This window comes from Tenrec ecaudatus, chromosome 10, assembly GCF_050624435.1.
Source record: "Tenrec ecaudatus isolate mTenEca1 chromosome 10, mTenEca1.hap1, whole genome shotgun sequence".
Lineage (NCBI taxonomy): Eukaryota > Metazoa > Chordata > Mammalia > Afrosoricida > Tenrecidae > Tenrec > Tenrec ecaudatus.
Window position 1 is genome coordinate 151,315,383 of NC_134539.1, and position 17,618 is coordinate 151,333,000.

Here is a 17,618-nt window from a genome sequence, read left to right on the forward strand (position 1 = left end):
CGTTCCCATCCCCCCACCCCATCAGCTGCTCTGCAGTCTCCTACACCTGAGATGAGCCTTTAATGCAGACCACCACGAGGAGGGGTCTGTGATAGTCAAGTTCTGTTTCACCTTGGCTGGGCCAGGGTTCTCAGTAGTTGGGCCACTGAGGCCTCCCCGGAGCTGGTGCGGTGGTCGAATACCATCTAATCAACTGCCTGATGGGCTCTGCTGGGAGCAGTCAAGCACCTGTGGGATGAGGGTGGAGTTTAACTTTTGATTCAAGTCACACCCCCCAAGGATGTTTCCTGGGGTGGGGTACGGCCTGCTTGAGAGGTGAGTAGGTGCTGGGCAGAGGGAACTTCTTCCATGTTTTTCTGCTGGGACTGGATCCTGCATCTGGTTGGCCAACTTCTTCTTCTCTGGAATTGAACCAATGCCCTGCCATACTGCCTACTGGCCCCAGGAGCCCTCCGTGGCTGCCAGCCTTGGGCTCCTTCGAGGCTGCAATCACAAGCCTGGCCTGCTGACCCCGCCCCCACCAGCCGGTGGTCTACGTGTTTTGCCTTCCTGCTTCCTGGTCCATCCTCCTGTTTGCTCATCAGCCTCTGCAGCCACGGGAATCAGGAGACCCCCTCCAGCTTTACGCCAGAGCCATGGACTGGAACTGGACTGGACTGACTGGCCATTTTCTTTCGTTGTTTTTTTTTTTTTTAACATTTTATTAGGGACTCATACGACTCTTATCACAATCCATACATATACATACATCAGTTGTATAAAGCACATCTGCACATTCTTTGCCTTAATCATTTTCAAAGCATTTGCTCTCCACTTAAGCCCTTTGCATCAAGTCCTCTTTTTGCCCCTCCCTCCCTGCTCCCCCCTCCCTCATGAGCCCTTGATAATTTATAAATTATTATTTTGTCATATCTTGCCCTATCCGGCGTCTCCCCATTTTTTTTCTTTTTAATTTTCTTGATACAGTTTTCTCTCTTTTGAGTGTGCGGGGTGTGACTGTGTGCTTGTGTGTGTGTGTGTTTTCACTGGTTTTGCTTCTCTCGAGAACTCGGCTCAACCAGAGCTTCTCCCGGCCTGCCCTCAGGTAGGAAGCAGGCCTATGTCAGCGCAACCCACGGCAGGCAGCTTCTTGACTGCACTGAGTGCTCCATGGTCTCTTCCAGGTGATCATGCATCCAGATCCCTCCCGGATGCCCCACCCCAACCCCCCAAGTGCAGCTCTTTGGTCACTGACCTTGTGCCCTCCGGAGTCACCCAGAACCTGGCCAAAGCTCTTGCGGATCAAGAACACCCAAACCCACAGAGCATGGTGGCTTGGACCACCCCCTACCTCCCACCTTGGGCAGCAGTAGACAGGGAGGGGTGCCCCCACTCAGCTCCCCAGTCGGAGAAGAATGAACATGGTCACAGAACTCCAAAAAAAAAAAAAAGTTTATTTATAAAATACCAACAGCTTAACAGGACCTGGGACTTTTCGCGGCATAGATTTCAAATGAATTCCTTTCTGACTTTTCATTTAAAAAATAAACCTGCTAACAAGCTATATGACATAGATACCTTTGCTCTTACAGATAGAAGGCAGACCCTCCCCGTAGCTTCTCGCTATATCTTTTAAATCAAAAAAATAAAGATTTGTGTTGATTTGTGTTTTTTTATCTATATGCATAAAGAACGGTAACACGTTTAAATACTTTTGGTTATTCTTATCGAAACAGAAAGGAGGTGGTCCCGGGGGCACCTGTGCTCGAGGGGGGTGCGCAGGGTCTCCTGGGGTGCCCCTGGCACTTGGGGAGTGAGCAGCTGCTCAGCCAGCTGCTGAGCTGGCCCTCGCCTTGTGAACTCCAGCCCCCTGCCCAGTGGGCACCTGTGGGTGTGCACTCCGGGCAGGAAGGGGGAGCCCCTACCCAGAGTGTGCTGGGGGAGGCTCTGGCGCCTTTCGCAGCGCAGCCCGGGGAGGCATGGGCAGTGACAGAAGGCCTCTGGGCAGTGTGTGCCGGGTGGGTCAGCCCGGGGAACCCTGGTTCCTGGGGATCTCGGCAGTGTGGGCGGTGGGGGGATGGGGAGGTTGCCTGGTTTCCAAGAGCCCTGGGCCTGGGGAACCAGGGCATCTTTGTGGTTGGTCAAGGCAGCCTGGGGTCGAGTGCTGGTGCCCAGGCCACAATGCGGAGCAGTAGTCCAGCTGGGCCAAGCCGGGGCTCCTGGGTCAAGACCAATTCCTCCCAGTGTCCCTGGCAGGGCCAGGCGAAGCTGGAGGCGCCAGGTGGGAGTGGCCTGGTGTGCACCTGCTTTGGTGGGGTCACAGGGCAGGGGCACTGGCACCATCAGCTCAGGAGATCAGGTCTGGGAGGCTCCCTGGTCCCCGTGGGCAGTGCCTACTCCACCCTTTCAAAGGGGCCTGGTGTCTGGGAGGTGGTTGAATCACTGAAGGCAAAGGAAACCTGGCCTTGTGTGTGCTCACGGCCCCTCCCCCGGGTTTTCCTCACCCCAGTGGTCCCTCTGTAGAGTCCCTCAAGGGGCTGGGCTAACACGATTCCCCAGGGTGAACTGGGGGCTCCCGTACAAGGTCAAACACACAGCACAGGGATGGGGACAGGGGCCCGCCAACATGAACGTCATGGGTAGAGAGGCAGAGGCAGCAGCTGCAGGCACACAGCGAGGGGGTGGAGGGAAGGAAGGGGAGGTGGGCTCTTTGCTGCCAGAGCCCTCGCTTCCTACAGGTGCAGATACCCCCAGCCCTTTGTCCTCCCACGGGAAGAAGTGTGGGTCTCCCTCCTAAGGTGCCCACAGCGGAGCCTGGAGCCTACCGCACTTGGCCAGCCTGTCTCACAACGTTGCTGCCCCCCTTTATCCAGGGCCCTGGGGACTCAGGGAGAATCCTGACCCTGGCTTTTAACCTCCGTCAGCATGGAAGCCCTCGCTTCCCTTGTCTCCTACCAGCGTAGACCCTGGGCTGAGCAGAGCAGGGGCCACTGGCCCTGCCCAGGGTGGTGCAGTGGGCCTGCTGGGTCCCTCCGGGGCCCAGGCAGTCCAGGAGTGGCAGACAGGCCACCTCCCTTTGCATCAGGACAGTCCAGGCCGATGGGATGCGCCAGGCTAACTGCGTGGCTTTTTAAAGAACGTTCCTGGGAGCAGTTGCTATTCTAGTTCCTGGTCCCAGCTGACCTGCCCTCTTGGCCGCTTGGCGGGGCGTCCTGGGCACTGGGTCTGCTTTGGACTGCGCCTCCCAAGGCCCTGCCCCCTCCCAGGCTGAGCGCCTGGGAAGACTTGGACTATGTGAGCCACCAGGCGGGCGCTGGGCAGCTTGTGTGTGTGTGTGTGTGTGTGTGTGTGTGTGTGTGTGTGTGTGTGTAGTGTCAGGCTTTGGATCAAGGACTGGGCTCTGTGGATGATGAAGCAGGTACTTCAGACCCAGGGACCTGGGGGCTCAGATCTGAAGGGGGTGTGCTGCCTGGGCCTGACACTCGAGGGGATCTCTGGACTGCTTCCTTGCATGGGAGACGGGGTGTGTGCATGTCTGTGCACGTGTGTGTGCACAGGTGTGTGTGCGCGCATGTGTGGATGTGTGCGCACCCCTGTGAGTGTGTGTATCAGTGCCCTCTCCCCACCCCTAGGGGCCTGGAGTTCACAATCCAAAATAGGCTGGAGCAGAGAGCCCCCTCCCTCGTCCTCGTCCCTTCTCTCCCCCACCTTCTCTTACTGGAGACGGTAAAGGGACCCAGCACTGTGTGGGGCGCCGAGCCACAGCTCTTGAGGGCTGAGGGAGGGGTAGAGAGGGCAGGCTGGGGGCACGGCCCGGCAGGGCACGGCAGTTGAGGGTGGAGAGAAGGGTGGACTTCCAGAACCTCCTCCCCACCCCACTCCACCTCTGCAGGGCCCCACCCACCCTCTGTAGACACCCACCCCCCCTCTGCAGATGCCCACCCCCCTCTGCAGACGCCCAACTCCCCCACTCCCAAAGACCCCCTTCCCCTTCTTTCTCAATGACGCTGGAAACTGCTGGAAAACTAAACCTGGGAGGTGAGGGGCTGACATGGTTTCTTGGTGGTGTGTTCTGGCAGGGGGGCGGGGGTGGGGGAGCAGGGTGGGTCTGGCCAGTGTGTTTCTCTTTCTGGCCCCTCCCCCGTGAATGTCACACGAACGAGGAGAAGCCCGCGATGGGTGCCCGAGAGCCGGGGGCCAGGCTGCTGGGTGGCCGGTAGAGGGTGCTCTGCTGGCTCGGGGGGTTCGGGGGGTTCTGCGGTGTTGGAGTCCGACTGGCCTTGGGCCGGAAGAGGCTGCCCTGCTGGGCGCTGGTGCTGTTGGCGAGGCTGGCGTGGTCGGGCTCGCCCGGGTCGCTCTCCGTGTAGCTGTAGGCCTGCGCCCGCGAGATGCCCTTCTGCTGACGCCTCCAGGAGTTGTAGTAGGTGGGGTCGCTGATGTAGTGGTTGACGAAGGAGTGGGCCTTCTGATGACCTGGGTCCACCTCGTACTCGCTGTCACTTCCCTGGGGGGCGAGGAGAGTCGGCGTGAGTGCTGGGGACAACAGGTCACTGACAGAAGCTGGGTGTCAGGGAGCCTGGGTGTGAGGCCCTGATGGTCTGCAGGTACTCTGCGGGTGCCACGTGGGTGTCATCTTCTTTTTTTATATCTACACCCTGCCACGGAGCTGATTCCCGACTCAGCGACCCGACAGGAGAGAGCAGAACTGACCCTGTGGGCCTCCGGGGCTGTCCACCTTTACTGGAGCAGAAAGCCTCACTCTTTCCCCGAGGAGCGACTGGTGGGCTTGAACCGCAAACCTGGTGGTTCAGCTTCACCCACCAGGGCTCCTTCTTCTCCCACAGAATCAAAAGCAACAAACAAATGCACTACCATCGAGTGGATGTCGACCCACAGCGACCCTGTGGGATGAGGGAAGACTGCCCCTGGGGGTTTCTGAAACTGTACTCTCGATGGGGATAGGGAGCCTCATCTTTCTCCTGCAGAGTGGCTGGTGGCTTTGAACTGCTGACCTTGCAGGTGGCAGTTCAACCCATAACCCATTAGCCACCAGGGCTCCTGCTCCTTTTACAAAGACCCTTTAAGGAGGCCCAAAGCAGGACACAGATGAGACAAAGCCACGTCCCCCTGACCGACGCAGGAGACCATGAACGTGAGGCCAGAACGGGGTAACAGGGTTCAGTCACAAGAGGACTTATGGGCATGATGGGCGACGGACAATCCCTGGAGGGGGAAGGCTCTTGCTTGGGCTACACCTGTCCACAGCTGTGGGTCTGAAAAGCCTCCAGATGGCTCCTGGGGCCCCCTGGCCCCCCGGCAATGGGGCAGCCCTTGCAGCGCCCACTCCCGGAGTATATCACGGACGTGAAAGGTCTAGGACGGCTCCTGCCTGCCAGGAGCCCTGGTAGTTACAGAATGAGCTGTGGTACTCAAGGTCTGCAGTTCGAAACCACCAGTCAATCCTCCAGAGAAAAAGGGGGTTTCCTGCTCTCGTAGAGTGAGGGTCTCATACACTCACAGGGGTTGTCCTGAGTCAGAGCTGACTCGATGGCAGTAGGTCTTGAGTCTGAGGACAGTGCCTAAGGAGCCCTGGTGGCACAAGGGTTTAAGGGCTCAATTGCCAAGCAGCAGGTGGGCGGTTGGAACCAAGGCCCTCGGGGATCCTGAAGGTAAAGAAGCAGTGCCGCGCCCCCCCCACCCCATGTGCATGACCCAGAACGGTAACAGCACGATGACAAAAGACAAGCTCAGAGTGTTCATGTAGGAGCCCGGAGGCAGTGGCACGAGGCCTATCTGATCTTGAGTCGTAGCCCTAGTGACTCCCCACCGACAACCCGGTCCCACGGGTCTGGGCAGGAGAAGGGGCAAAGTCCGAGGCGAGGATTCAGCCTTGAGAGCTTGGTAACAGGTTGGGTGGCGAGCGCCTCCCTGCCTGGTATGAGGTCGGCCTCTCAGAAGCAGGAACGGGATCTTGTTCCCAGCAAGAGAGAAGAGCCAGGGTGGAGCGGGTCCCCTGGACCCCAAGACCTCTGCGCAGTGAACCTCCTCGATCCAGGAGACAGCTGTCACACCAGGGGGTGGGGGGTGGGGGGCAGAGGAGCAGCAGCCGCAGAACCAGGGGCCAGAGCAGGGGGCTTCCCAGCCCACAGAGCAAGTAGTCTGAGTGCTTCGGGGCAGGTCACACATGACAACAGTTGTGAAGACGGTGCAGGGCCGGGCAGCACTGTGCATCCTGTGGGTCCCCACTGGACGGCACCCAAGGGCAACACCAGCTAACCAATAAACAGCCAAAGGAGAGGGCGGCTGGGCAGAGTCCGGCAGAGCCTGGGTTTCCCAGGGCAGCGGGCTCTGAAGCCGCTTCAGGCATGTGAAATGGGGAGCGGTTTCCCAGAGTGACTGGAGGCTCTGGAAAACGCACACTTTGCTGGCTTACTTTGCTTCAGAGCCTGGGGAGGCAGCAGCCTCTCTGGGTAGTAATGCAAAACAGGGCTTGGCCCTGAAATGTAGAGCTAAAAATACTGCGTTCCTATTCACCCCCTGCCCCCCCGCATTCCCAGGAATGTTCTGAGAACAAATAAGGCAGCAGATGGGAACACTCCGGAAGAGCCGCAGTGGGTTTCAGTCAACAGCGAAGGCCCAGGGCAATGCTGCTCTGAAGACCCCCACCCAGCTCCTGCACCCCTCACCGCCCCCCCCCCCACATACTCAGGAGGGCAGTGAACAGATTATACGGACCCCACTCACAACCACTCAAGGGGACAACGTCAAACGGACCCTCTGGGTCCCTGAGACGGAAAGCCTCAACTTTCTCCCGTGGAGTGGCTGGTGGTTTTGAACCGCTGACCTTGGGGTTAGCAGCCCAATACGTAACCCACTAGGCCACCAGGGCTCCTTATACCAACCCAAGTAAGATGAAAACCGAGTGCCACCGAGCCAACTCCGATTTATAGTGACCCTGCGGGGCAGAGTGGCCCGAATCCGATTTATAGCGACCCTGCGGGACAGAGTGGCGTTTCCAAGGCCTTGCAATCCTCCCAGATGCCGACGGCCACATCGTCTCCCCATCACTTGCTGGTAGGTCTAATTGGCAGCCTTCCTGTTAGCAGCTGAGCGCTTTGGCAACTGTGCCACCAGGATCCCTGTGCAGTGTGGAAGCCAGACTCCCCTGCGGTGGAGTCAGTCAAAACACATCACGGCCCTCTGGGATACAGCAGAACGGCTCACCAGACAGCCTCATCTTTCTGTCACAGAGCACGTGTGGGTTTGAACCACTGTGGTTAGCAGCCCAGATGCTTAACCCGAGGTACCACCAGGTCTCATTGAGTAGTAAACTTCTGGTGGGGGTGGAGAACCACAGAAAGAAGCTCTAGGTACCCCAGCACAAACTAGGTTGGGGACGTAGTCTGCTGCTGCTGTCACTTGGAGCCACTCACAGAGCTGCCCCGTGGGGTTCTGGGGTTGTAATCATCCTGAGAGACGGAGGAAGCTGTTCCTGCAGAGACCTACAAAGCCTCAAAGCCCCTGTGAGTGTGGGAAACTGAAGGATTTCTCCCAAGTTGTCTCCCCCAATATATGCCAAACCTAGCTGCTTGCTACACGGGGTGAATGACTATGCCCTTGGAGGTCAAGGGCAGTAGGTTAGAGGTTATATTTTCCCTAAGGGTTATGAGCCAGCCAGAGCAAGCAGACACCAGTGATTATCCAACAAGTAGGGCCCACTCCCTTCTGATAAGGCTAGTAGTAGATTGTTTCCCTGAAGGAGAGCCGAGGGAGGTCAAGCCCACTCAAGGGTGACCAAGGTTATGCCGCCATCATGAATCTAGGGTCCGCCCTTCTTGTCACATGTGTACCCCTAGTCCCACCCCTTCCTATCATCCCCTAGCTTATCCCCTTCCTGTTACGCCTATGCCCATTGTATATCCCCCTCCTATTGCTTGTATTGTCTATTGCACAGCCACCTCCCTGTGATGTGATGGTTACCTGTAATCACACACCCCTAAGTAGATATAGGCCTTGGTTAGCAATAAAGTTCCCTCCTGCCGGCTCTCTCTGGCTCCCTCACCTGCCCTCCGCCCACACTGTGCATGGACCGGCTGGTAAGATCATGGCTATCCAGGAGATGAGCATGCTACTATGAAATATGTCTGACTCCACTATTTCAATTTCTCTTCTAGTGTTCATGCTCTCTATGACTTTATAATCTTTATGTATCTTAACCGTACAATTGCATTTACTGAACCTGTGATTAGATGGGGGGGGGCTGTCCTTTCCCCCCACATCTGAGAGTCAGAGGCCACAGGAAGGAGGAAGTCAGTGGCTCACTTTTGGTTAATCTTTCCGGGAACAGATCACCAGCTCGGTCTTCCTGCGAGCCACTGGTGGGTTTGAACCACCGACCTTACAGGGAGCAGTTGAGTGCTTCTGGGGTCCCGATTTCCAGGAGGAGAAAACAGGCGTGGTCTTGACCCCAAGGGGTCCGTGGACAGCAGATATCACGTGCAACTTGTTCTCAGGAGCGCCTGCCATCTGGCGAGCATTAGCAATGCCAGCACCCCAGTCACCCGAGTGAGCCAGCACCCAGCCCGACTGTCCTGGCAGCCCCTGAGTTATGAAGGAAACCTGTCCCTCAGCGTGGTCTTCGTGGTCAACATATAGCCACGGTGCAGATAGGTGTTAGTTGTTTCGCCCGACTTCAGTGCAGAAAGTGGCTGAGGCCGACTCTAGGATTTAAAAGCCGCGCAAGCAAGCCGAAGCTGGAAGGAGGGGATCGAGAGCAAGGTCTGTCGGTCCAAGGAGCCCTGGTGGCGTAGTGGGTACACGGTGGAGTACGAACGGCAAGGTCGGTCGTTTGAACCCAAAGACCAAGCTTTCTACAGCCTTCAAAAACGACAGTCTTGGAAACCCACAGGGGCGGTGCTGTGGCGTGTCCTGCAGGGTGGCTCCGAGTGGGAATTGACCCCTTGGCAGTAAGTGACATCATAATTCAAACGCATCTTCAAGGATTGGCTCAGGCCTTTTGGAGTGAGGGCCAATTTGCATAACGTTAGAGGGCAAGTACCCCCCACACAGATGTACGACCAGAAGGCTCCTCAGAGGCAAGGCTGGTGAGACTTTGCCCCGCGTACTTTGGACATGCTGCCGGGAGAGCCCAGTCCCTGGAGAAGGACATCAGGTTTGGTAACGCGGAGGGGCAGCGGGAAAGAGGGAGACCCTCGATGAGATGGACGGATGCACGAGAAGCGCTATGCGGCCGGTGTGCCACTGGGCGGTGCTTTGTTCTGTTGGGCATCAGTCGCTATGAGTCGGAACCAACCCGATGGCACCTAATGACAACACGAAGGGTGACAGCCTGGGAAGCCCACAGGGGCAGGTCTCCCCTGGGCTATAAGACCACTGTGAGTCGGCATCGCCTTGATGGCAGTGAGTTTGGCCTTGGGGTTTAACCAGGCACCAGGGGACTCAAAGCCTTGAATTTCCGCATCTCCGTGTGCAGCAGTGTACAAGGGTTTGTCCAGCTGGCAGAGGGGAAAACAAGTGCAGAGCAAGTGACGGTTTTGCTGGAAGAAATGATCCGGCCGAGGCCTGAACTCAGAGTGGTCTGATGTTGAAGCTTCACCAGGTTCCAGGTTAGGAACGGCTAAGGAGAACTCTGTGTTTTTCCAAACCAAAAGCACCCTCACTGCCATCGGCGCCAGCTGTGACTCATCGTGAACCCTGTAGGACAGAGTAGAACTGGCTCTGTGGGCTTCTGAGACTGCGACCCACTACGCTGTCCAGATGCCTGGAGTCAACAGTCTGCAGCAGCTACATAAAGCATCACATTAACAGTGCAAAGGAAAAATGATATCGGGATCATCCAAGCTGGCACAGAAAGGGTAGCTGACAAAAATCAAACCCTGCTTCCTGATCGGAACTCTCAGCTACACAGGAATAGGAGGACGATTCTTCAACACAACCAAGGGCGTGTATGCAAAACCAACAGCCAGCATTCCTCTCAGTGGAGAAAGCCTGAGAGCATTCCCCGTGGAGAACAGGGATCAGACCAGGGTGCCCATGACCACCACCACTTCTTACTCAACACTGAACTAGAAGCCTCAGCCAAAGCAGCAAAGCAAGAAAGAGAAATCGACAGGATGTGCCTCCGACAGGAAAAGTGAAAGTGTCCTTCTTCACAGGTGACAGGGCTCCTCACAGAGACAACTGCAGGGACACCGTCAGAAAAGTTACTGGGACTGACAGAAGGACGCTGCCAAGTAGCAGGGTATTGGGAGACCAGTAGACGCACATTAGTTGGGTTTCTATATGTTACCCAAGAGGACTTGTGTTAGTCTGAGTAGACCAGAGAAACAAATCCACAGACACTCATATCATATGTGTATAAGAAAGAACTTTAGATACAAGAGAAATTGAATATTGAGAAAAACATCCCAGCCCAGTCCAGGTCAAGTCTATAAATCCACGATTAGCCCATATGTCCGATATAAATCTATAAAGTCCTCTTCAGACTCACAAAACACATGCAATGACGCTGAATGCAGGAAGATCACAGGCCAGTGGTGGAAAGTCTTGTGGATCCAGTGGCGGTGGAAGCATCTCAGTGCTGGCAAGGTCGCTACATGGCTCCTTCAGCTCCAGGGCTCTAGTGTAGCTCCGTGTGTCTTCTCCACAGGAATGTCTCACAGGGAGTAAGCATGTGTCCCACCTCCAATGAGCTATTTATCTCCTTAGTGCCTCCAAATGAAGTCATCAAGCTGTGACCTGATTGACAGGCTGGACTCCACCCCTTCACTCTTCAGTCTCAAATTGACAACAGATCATGTAACTACCACAGGACTCTTTCAGAGTATCAGATCAATACCATTTACAATAGGTCCCCAAAGACAAAATACCCAGGAGTAAACCTACTCAGGGATGCAAAACTACAAAACACTACTGCCTGAAACCAAAAGGGATCCACATGATGGAAAAACAACCCATGCTCATGGATAGGAAGACTTAAAAGTCTCAATACTACTAAAAAAGAGCAAATACCAATGACATTTCCTTACCAAAATGGAAAAACTAGCACCCAGCTTTATTTGGAAAGGAAAGAGGCCCCAGATAGTGAAGGCAATACTGAGTAAGAAAAAACAAGTAGGAAGCTTCATACTTCTGGATCTCACATACCTGGTAATCAGGTCGGTCTGGTACTGGCTCAAGACATAGACCATGGAGCAGAATTGAGAACCTGGGGTGACCCCATCCATTCACAGCCAACTAGTCTTTCAAAAAAGGTCAGCGTTCATTCCACGGAGAAGGAACTGTTCTCTTCCACAAAGGATGCTGGAGAAGCTGGTTATCCCCTTGCAGAAGGATGAAGCAGGCTCTGAATCTCACAACACACACACGCACACACAGTATCTCAACGAAGGGCTCAAAGAACTAAGTGTCAAGGCGACCACTGTATGGGAGGTGGGGGCATCTTTAAAAAGCTCATGGAAAAATTCCATCATCTTTGAATTCCATTTTTCCATGAACTTTTGAAGCTCCCTGTAAGACAAGATAGGAAGAAAACGAAGGGACCCGAATCTCAGCAGAAATGCTTTATTAAAACACAACTGGTGCATGGGTTTGGATTTGTGGCAGGTCCGATCCCATGGGCCTCTCACAGTGTCCCATGCGAAAGCAAACTGTCACCCCTAACCATTGCCTGGCTTTACCCCCATGGGCTTCAGGCACTGAGGCAGGTTGCACAGTTAAAAAAACAAAACAAAACACAACTGATAAGGCATGAACAGTAGAAGATAATTCAGGCACATCTACCTATCAAAAGACTTGACCAAAAGGGTGAATGGAACCCTGCAGAATAGGGAAAAATATTTGGCAACAACCTGTCAAGGAGCTAATCTCTGAAATACATAGAAAATGTCATCAACCTAATAGCAAAAAGACAAATAAGCCCATCCAAAAGTGGGTAAAAGGCATGATGGTCACGTCACCAAAGAGGATGTTCTGATGGTCAGCAGACACAGGAAAAGGTATCTGTGATCCTGAGCCATTAGAGAGAAACAAAACTGCAATAGGATACCATCTCCCTCCTGCAAACATGGTAATGACCGAAAAAAACCTCAAAACAAAACACCCCAGAAAACACCCAAACCAGAAAACACCACATGCTGGTGAGGCTGTGGGGGGATTAGAATGCCTGTCCTCTGCTGGCGGGACATGCAAAATGGTACAGCAACCACCATGGAAAGTCGTCAGGCAGTCCTCGAAAAGCCAGACACACAAGTACCTCCAGAGGCAGCCATCCCACTCCCAGGAGTGCAGCCACGGAAATGAGATCAAGGACATGAACAGACACATGCGCGCCCATGCTCCTGACAGCATCCCTCACCACAACAAAATGATGGAAACCACCCAAGTGCTTGGGTAAACAAACTCTGGTGCATCCTCACAGTGGGATATGAAGCAACTCCAGAGAATAATAGGAGAGTCTGCAAACACAACAAGGACGACGGCCCAGGAGGGCAGTGCCGAGTGAGGAAGGTCCTCCGGAAAGCATGATCTCACTACTATAGAAAATTAGGAATAGACATACACCCAGGAAGAAGCATTCTTTGGTAGGTACTAGGGAATGGGAGGGAGCGGGGAGGGGACGTATTTCCTAGAAATGCAGACGCCTGTCATTTTGGGCGATGGGAAAAACCAGAGCTCTCAGCCAGTGACTCAATTCTGATCCGCAGCCACCCTACAGGGCAGCATATAACCAACCGCCTCTGTGTATTTCCAAGACTACAGATCTTAAAAGCAGTAGAAAGCCGTATCTTTTTTTCCCCTATAGATTGGCTTGTAGTTTCAAACTGTTGACCTTGTGGTTGACAGCCCAATGTGTAGCCAGGACTCTGGTGGTGGGTATGGAAATAACAGATGAAGTACTGAGAGGAGTCAAATGAACGCGAACGTGATAGTGGGACAGGAGGAAAGTAAAAAGAACTAGGAGGCCAAAGGCATTCATAGAGGTACAAATATAGGCATGCACACATGTAAAAATATATTAGCAGGGATTATAGGCCTATGCATATATATTTAAATGTTAAGTATTAAGGTAGCAGGCGGGCATTGGGTCTCTACTCAAGTACTCCCTCAACTCGAGAACACTTTGTTTTAATAACCTGGCATTCTGTGATGCTCACCTTACTGACATGATTGCTGAGGTAAAAATGGGTGCATAAGCAATTGTGGTGAAGAAAAATGATGGTGCCTGGCTAGTAAAAGATAGAGCATTTTGAGTTTTAAGGGGTTGAAGTTAAACAAGCAGCCATCTAGCAGAGAAGCAACAAGCCCACATGGAAGAAGCACACCAGCCTGTGTGATCATGAGGTGTCAACAGGATCAGGTAAGAGGACCCAAAACAAATCTATTGAGTGGAGACCCAAAGCCCATCTGTAGACAATTGGACATTCCCTCACAGAAGGGTCACAAGGAAGGGACAAGTCAGCCAGGGTGCAGCATAGCACCAACGGAACACAGAACATTCCTCTAGTTCTTTAATGCTGCCCCCCCCCCCACCTATCATGACCACAGTTCCACCTTACAAATCTGGCTAGACCAGAGCATGTACACTGGTACAGATAAGAGCTCTCTACACAGGGAATCCAGGTCAGATAAACCCCTCAGGAACAGCAATGGGACTAGTGATACCATGAGGGTAGAGGAAGTTGGGGGGGGAGGGGGGAGAAATGGGGAACCATCTACAATGACTAATGGAAAACCCACCTCCCAGGGGGGACGAACAACAGAAACATGGGCGAAGGAAGACAGTGGACAGGGTAAGATGTGAAAAGAACAATCATTTATCATTTATCAGGGGTCCATGAGGGCAGGCGGGTCAGGAAGGAAGGGAAAAAAGAGGAGCTGATACCAAGGGCTCAAGCAGAAAGAAAATGTTTTGAAAATGATGATGGTGGCATATGTACAAATGGGTTTGATACAATAAATGTATGGATTGTTCTAGGAGCTGTGAGAGCCCCCAATAAAATTATTTATTAATAAAAGAGAAAGTATCTCAAAGGAGTCGTAACAATATAATGTGGAGCAGCATAAATACATGAAGCAGTCTCAAGATCTCCCCACCCCTAATCACCGGGAAAAAAAAAAGAGGATGACATTTGTACACCTTGGCCAGAATCCAGGAGGACACGAAGAACAACATGGGGAAATGGGCCAATTACAGCTCAATGCCATGCAATGGCCGCTGAGCAGATGCCGACTCATGGCGGCCAAAGGTTTCCAAGATTTCAAACCATGGGGGAAGCAGGCAGCCTCATCTTTCTCCATTAGAGGGGCTCGTGGGTTTGAACTGCTGATCTTATGGTTAGCGGCCCAACTCTCATTCCAGAGTGTCAGCAGGGCTCAATTCTGAACACTGACAGTCACATGTCTGCATGTGCTGACATGAGTAGAAATGCGTGCCTATGTCTGGAGGAGAGGGTATCTGAGCACTTCGTGTGTTGTTCAGTCCGCAGAGTTCTTGTTCGCTACCCTAGCTTGGTGGCTGGCGTCTGGTGTCTCCAGAGCTGTGGGTGGCCCTCTGAGACACAACGATGTGTCTCTACTTGTCTAGAGTCAGAGAGAAAGAAGGAAGCCAAATGCCCAAAGAAGAAACACAGGGTTAAAAACCCCCATGAACTGTGGGCTCGCCTAACCCGGGATTGGATGAACTCGATGGTGTCTGGCGACCACGGTGGGCCATTCTGACCAGGGGTGGGATGGAAGGTCCGGGTTAGAAGGGGGAAGACCTAGAATGAAACTCTATCATTCCAGCAGAGGCTGAGGGAACCTCCCAGACGATTGCCCCAAGGTACCCTGTTAGGCGGGAGCTGACAGAATTCCAGAGATCAGCTTCCAGTCAACCAGCAGACTGGACGATGAAAGGCACCGGAGCCCTTACATCTGTCCCTGCCCGAGCCCCAGCGGTCAACACTTGCCCACAGGCACGGAGAATGGCGAGGCCAGAGGAAAGGGGATGGAAGTGAGGAGGACACTGACACGCAGTGAGAGCTGTCACCAAGGTCCTGGAACCATCTGTCTATGGGGCTTGTGTGGAGCCTGGAGTCGGCTGGACCCACAGCGACCTCATGCACAGCCGAAGGAAACCGGCCGGGTCCCATGCCATTCTCACAATTGTTCCCATGCCTGAGCTTGGCTGCAGTCCCCGCGTCCACCCATAAGAAATGGCCACATGGGCACAGAAGTCGCTGAGCAACAGCCACGGTGACGTGTTCGGTGGCTGACCGCAAGTCAGCAGTTTGAACTGGCCAGCCCACTTGTCAGGGGACAGCCAGGCCGTTCTAGCCCTGCAGAGGGTTACAGTCTCAGAACCCCCTGGGGGCAGCTCCACCCTGTCCTACAGTGTCACTCTGTCATCCGCAGTGAGTTTGTTTGTGTGAATTCACCACCGTGAGCCTCCAGCTGCACACCCAACAGAAACAATTACACAGACATTTTATAAGTCTATAGCAGCCGTTGATTCCTGTCTGCCCGCTCAGCTCCTCACCCCTCTCCCACCTTCTCCACTCCCACCCCCCCACCTCCCCCAAGACCTCACTCTCCAATTCCTGCTCAGGACAAAAGGAACGTGCTTTGCCCCATCCACACGGCTCTTCTCCCACGATGCAGCACAGCACAATACGAGCCCCTTCTTCGCCTGCTGCCCAGCTGCTGGCCAGGAAGGAACAAAACCAGCCCGGCCGGTGGGCCGGGGACACCATATGCCCAGGGCAGGGAGGGGGCGGGGCTGGGGAGGGGGCACCTGGTGCCTGGGGCTGAGGCAAGCCTGGCCCTGGGAAGACAGGGTCTGAGTGAGCCCTGTAGGTGCCTCGTGGGCAGTCATCGTCCCTCTGTCCAGGGGCAGTGATGGGAAGTCCCAGCCTTCCCACTGGCAGGGGCTCTGCGAACACGTCCTCGTTGACCTGAGGAGGCGAAGACCGGCTGGGAGGCGTCCACTCCAGCTCTCAGTGCAGAGCCTGACACCCTGACCAGTGAGCGCCGAGTGCAGTTCCCACTCGGGGTTCTCACCAGCTGGGGTGTGGGCCCATCCTGTCCCCTCGCTAAGCCTCAGTGCCACCGCCTGTGAAGTGGGGCCATGCCCAGGGCCTCACAGGCTAGGTACCAGGGGTCCAGACAGGCAGCAGGAGGAGGAGGGGAGAACAGGCAGAGATGGAAAGGGGGCAGTCTCAAAACCCCCAAAGGAGGGCGTAGGGGAGTGGGGAGGCTGGCTCAGAGCTCAGTAGCTGGGAAGGGCGAAGAAAGCTCAGATGGAGCCCCCACCCCCAATACCCTCCACTCACATACACACAGGCTTGGGGGAGGGGTCTGACTAGTTTGGGGACAGGCTGGGGGTGGGGGCTCAGATCTTAAGGCCCTTGAGTCTATAATCTCAGCATCTCAACAGCCCCCACCCCCAGCCAGGTACCCTGAGGCCGGCGCCTTTCCCAGGGGAGGGGGTGAGAAGCAGCAAAGGGGGGGGGCTGGGTGCCCCAGACAGCGGGCGCCAGGGGAGGGGCAGGGCAGTGAGTCTGGCAGCCCCCTCCCAGCTCTCCCAGTCTAAGGAGGGGATCTCCAGAGCCTTCCACCTCGACAACATCTGTTTCTTTTCGAGGTGGGGGTGGGGTGAGAAGAGAAGAAAGCCAGGGGATGGGGGGTGGAGGGGGGAACCAGGGGCCCCGATTCCGGCTTTCAACTCTCCTGCGGCCTTCTCGGTAATTGAATGCAGCTTCCCTGAAACTAGTGCACAAAGGGGGCCTTTCACGGCGGCCCCCCAGCTCTCCCCCCACCAGGCCCCCTCCCCCTCTGGGCGGTCACTCAACCTGCCAGCCATTTCACAGTCCCTTAAAGCTGTGGCAGGGTCTGTGGAGGGGAGCGGGGAGGGGCCAGCAGGGTCTGTTCATCTCCACTCGGGCTGAATAAACTGCTAGGAGGGAATGATGGTGGGGGGGGGGCGTGCAAGGGGGTGCTGGGGGCAGGTGGAGGAGCGTGGGGGCTGGGCCCCCTGACACAGGAGCCCGCTTGTCCTCCTTCTCCAACACCACTCTGGGCCCCGCGGGACTCGCCAGGGCTGGTTCTCCAGAACCGGACTGCCAGGCCCTTCCAGAGCATCTCAAACCCTGGGGGGACTCCACACTCTCACCTTGGGCTCTGCCGGCTGGGGGTGGGAGGTGCACGGGGCTTCTGGCCGAGCTGCCTGACGGGACAGATGCATCGGGAGACCTCAAGTCCGTTCCATTGACGTCCTTGTAACTAGTTTGATTTCACAGCGATGTCTGCTGACCCAGTGATGATCCCGTGCCCCTGGGATGCACTAGGTGCTAAGCGATGTCTCCCCCATCAGCGTGGACTCCAGGTCTGCCCATAGAGTGGGGTTGCAATTGCCCTGCACTTTTCAGAATTTCTGCCCTCCCAGTGAGCCCTCTGTCTGTCCAGAACCTCAGCTCCCTCGGAGAAAGGGCGCCCTGCACTGCGCGGAACTCCAGCGGGTCGCCTGCAGCCCTCTGCTGTCCTCCCTCACCCTGTGTGCCCGCTCCTCTCCAGGCTGGACTGCCTTTACGCCTATTACACCGCATGGCAGAGGTTCCGGAGAGGGGGTTTGGGGTGGGCTG

At 55.1% G+C, this 17,618-nt stretch overlaps 1 protein-coding gene and 1 non-coding gene across 3 annotated transcripts in view; one reads left to right on the forward strand and one right to left on the reverse strand.

Annotated features, from left to right (window-relative positions):
* Positions 1–3,963: 3,963 nt before the first annotated feature.
* Positions 3,964–17,618, reverse strand: part of SDK2 (sidekick cell adhesion molecule 2) — a 283,506-nt gene continuing 269,851 nt past the window's right edge. For both annotated transcript variants that reach the window (XM_075562175.1, XM_075562174.1), the window contains one exon: positions 3,964–4,483. In XM_075562175.1, the coding sequence (XP_075418290.1) occupies positions 4,130–4,483 (354 nt within the window). In that variant the 3' untranslated portion in view covers positions 3,964–4,129. The remainder of the gene's footprint in view (positions 4,484–17,618) is intronic.
* Positions 11,582–11,716, forward strand: LOC142460551 (small nucleolar RNA SNORA42/SNORA80 family). The gene has a single exon (XR_012786735.1). It is a non-coding gene; the product is annotated as a small nucleolar RNA SNORA42/SNORA80 family (small nucleolar RNA).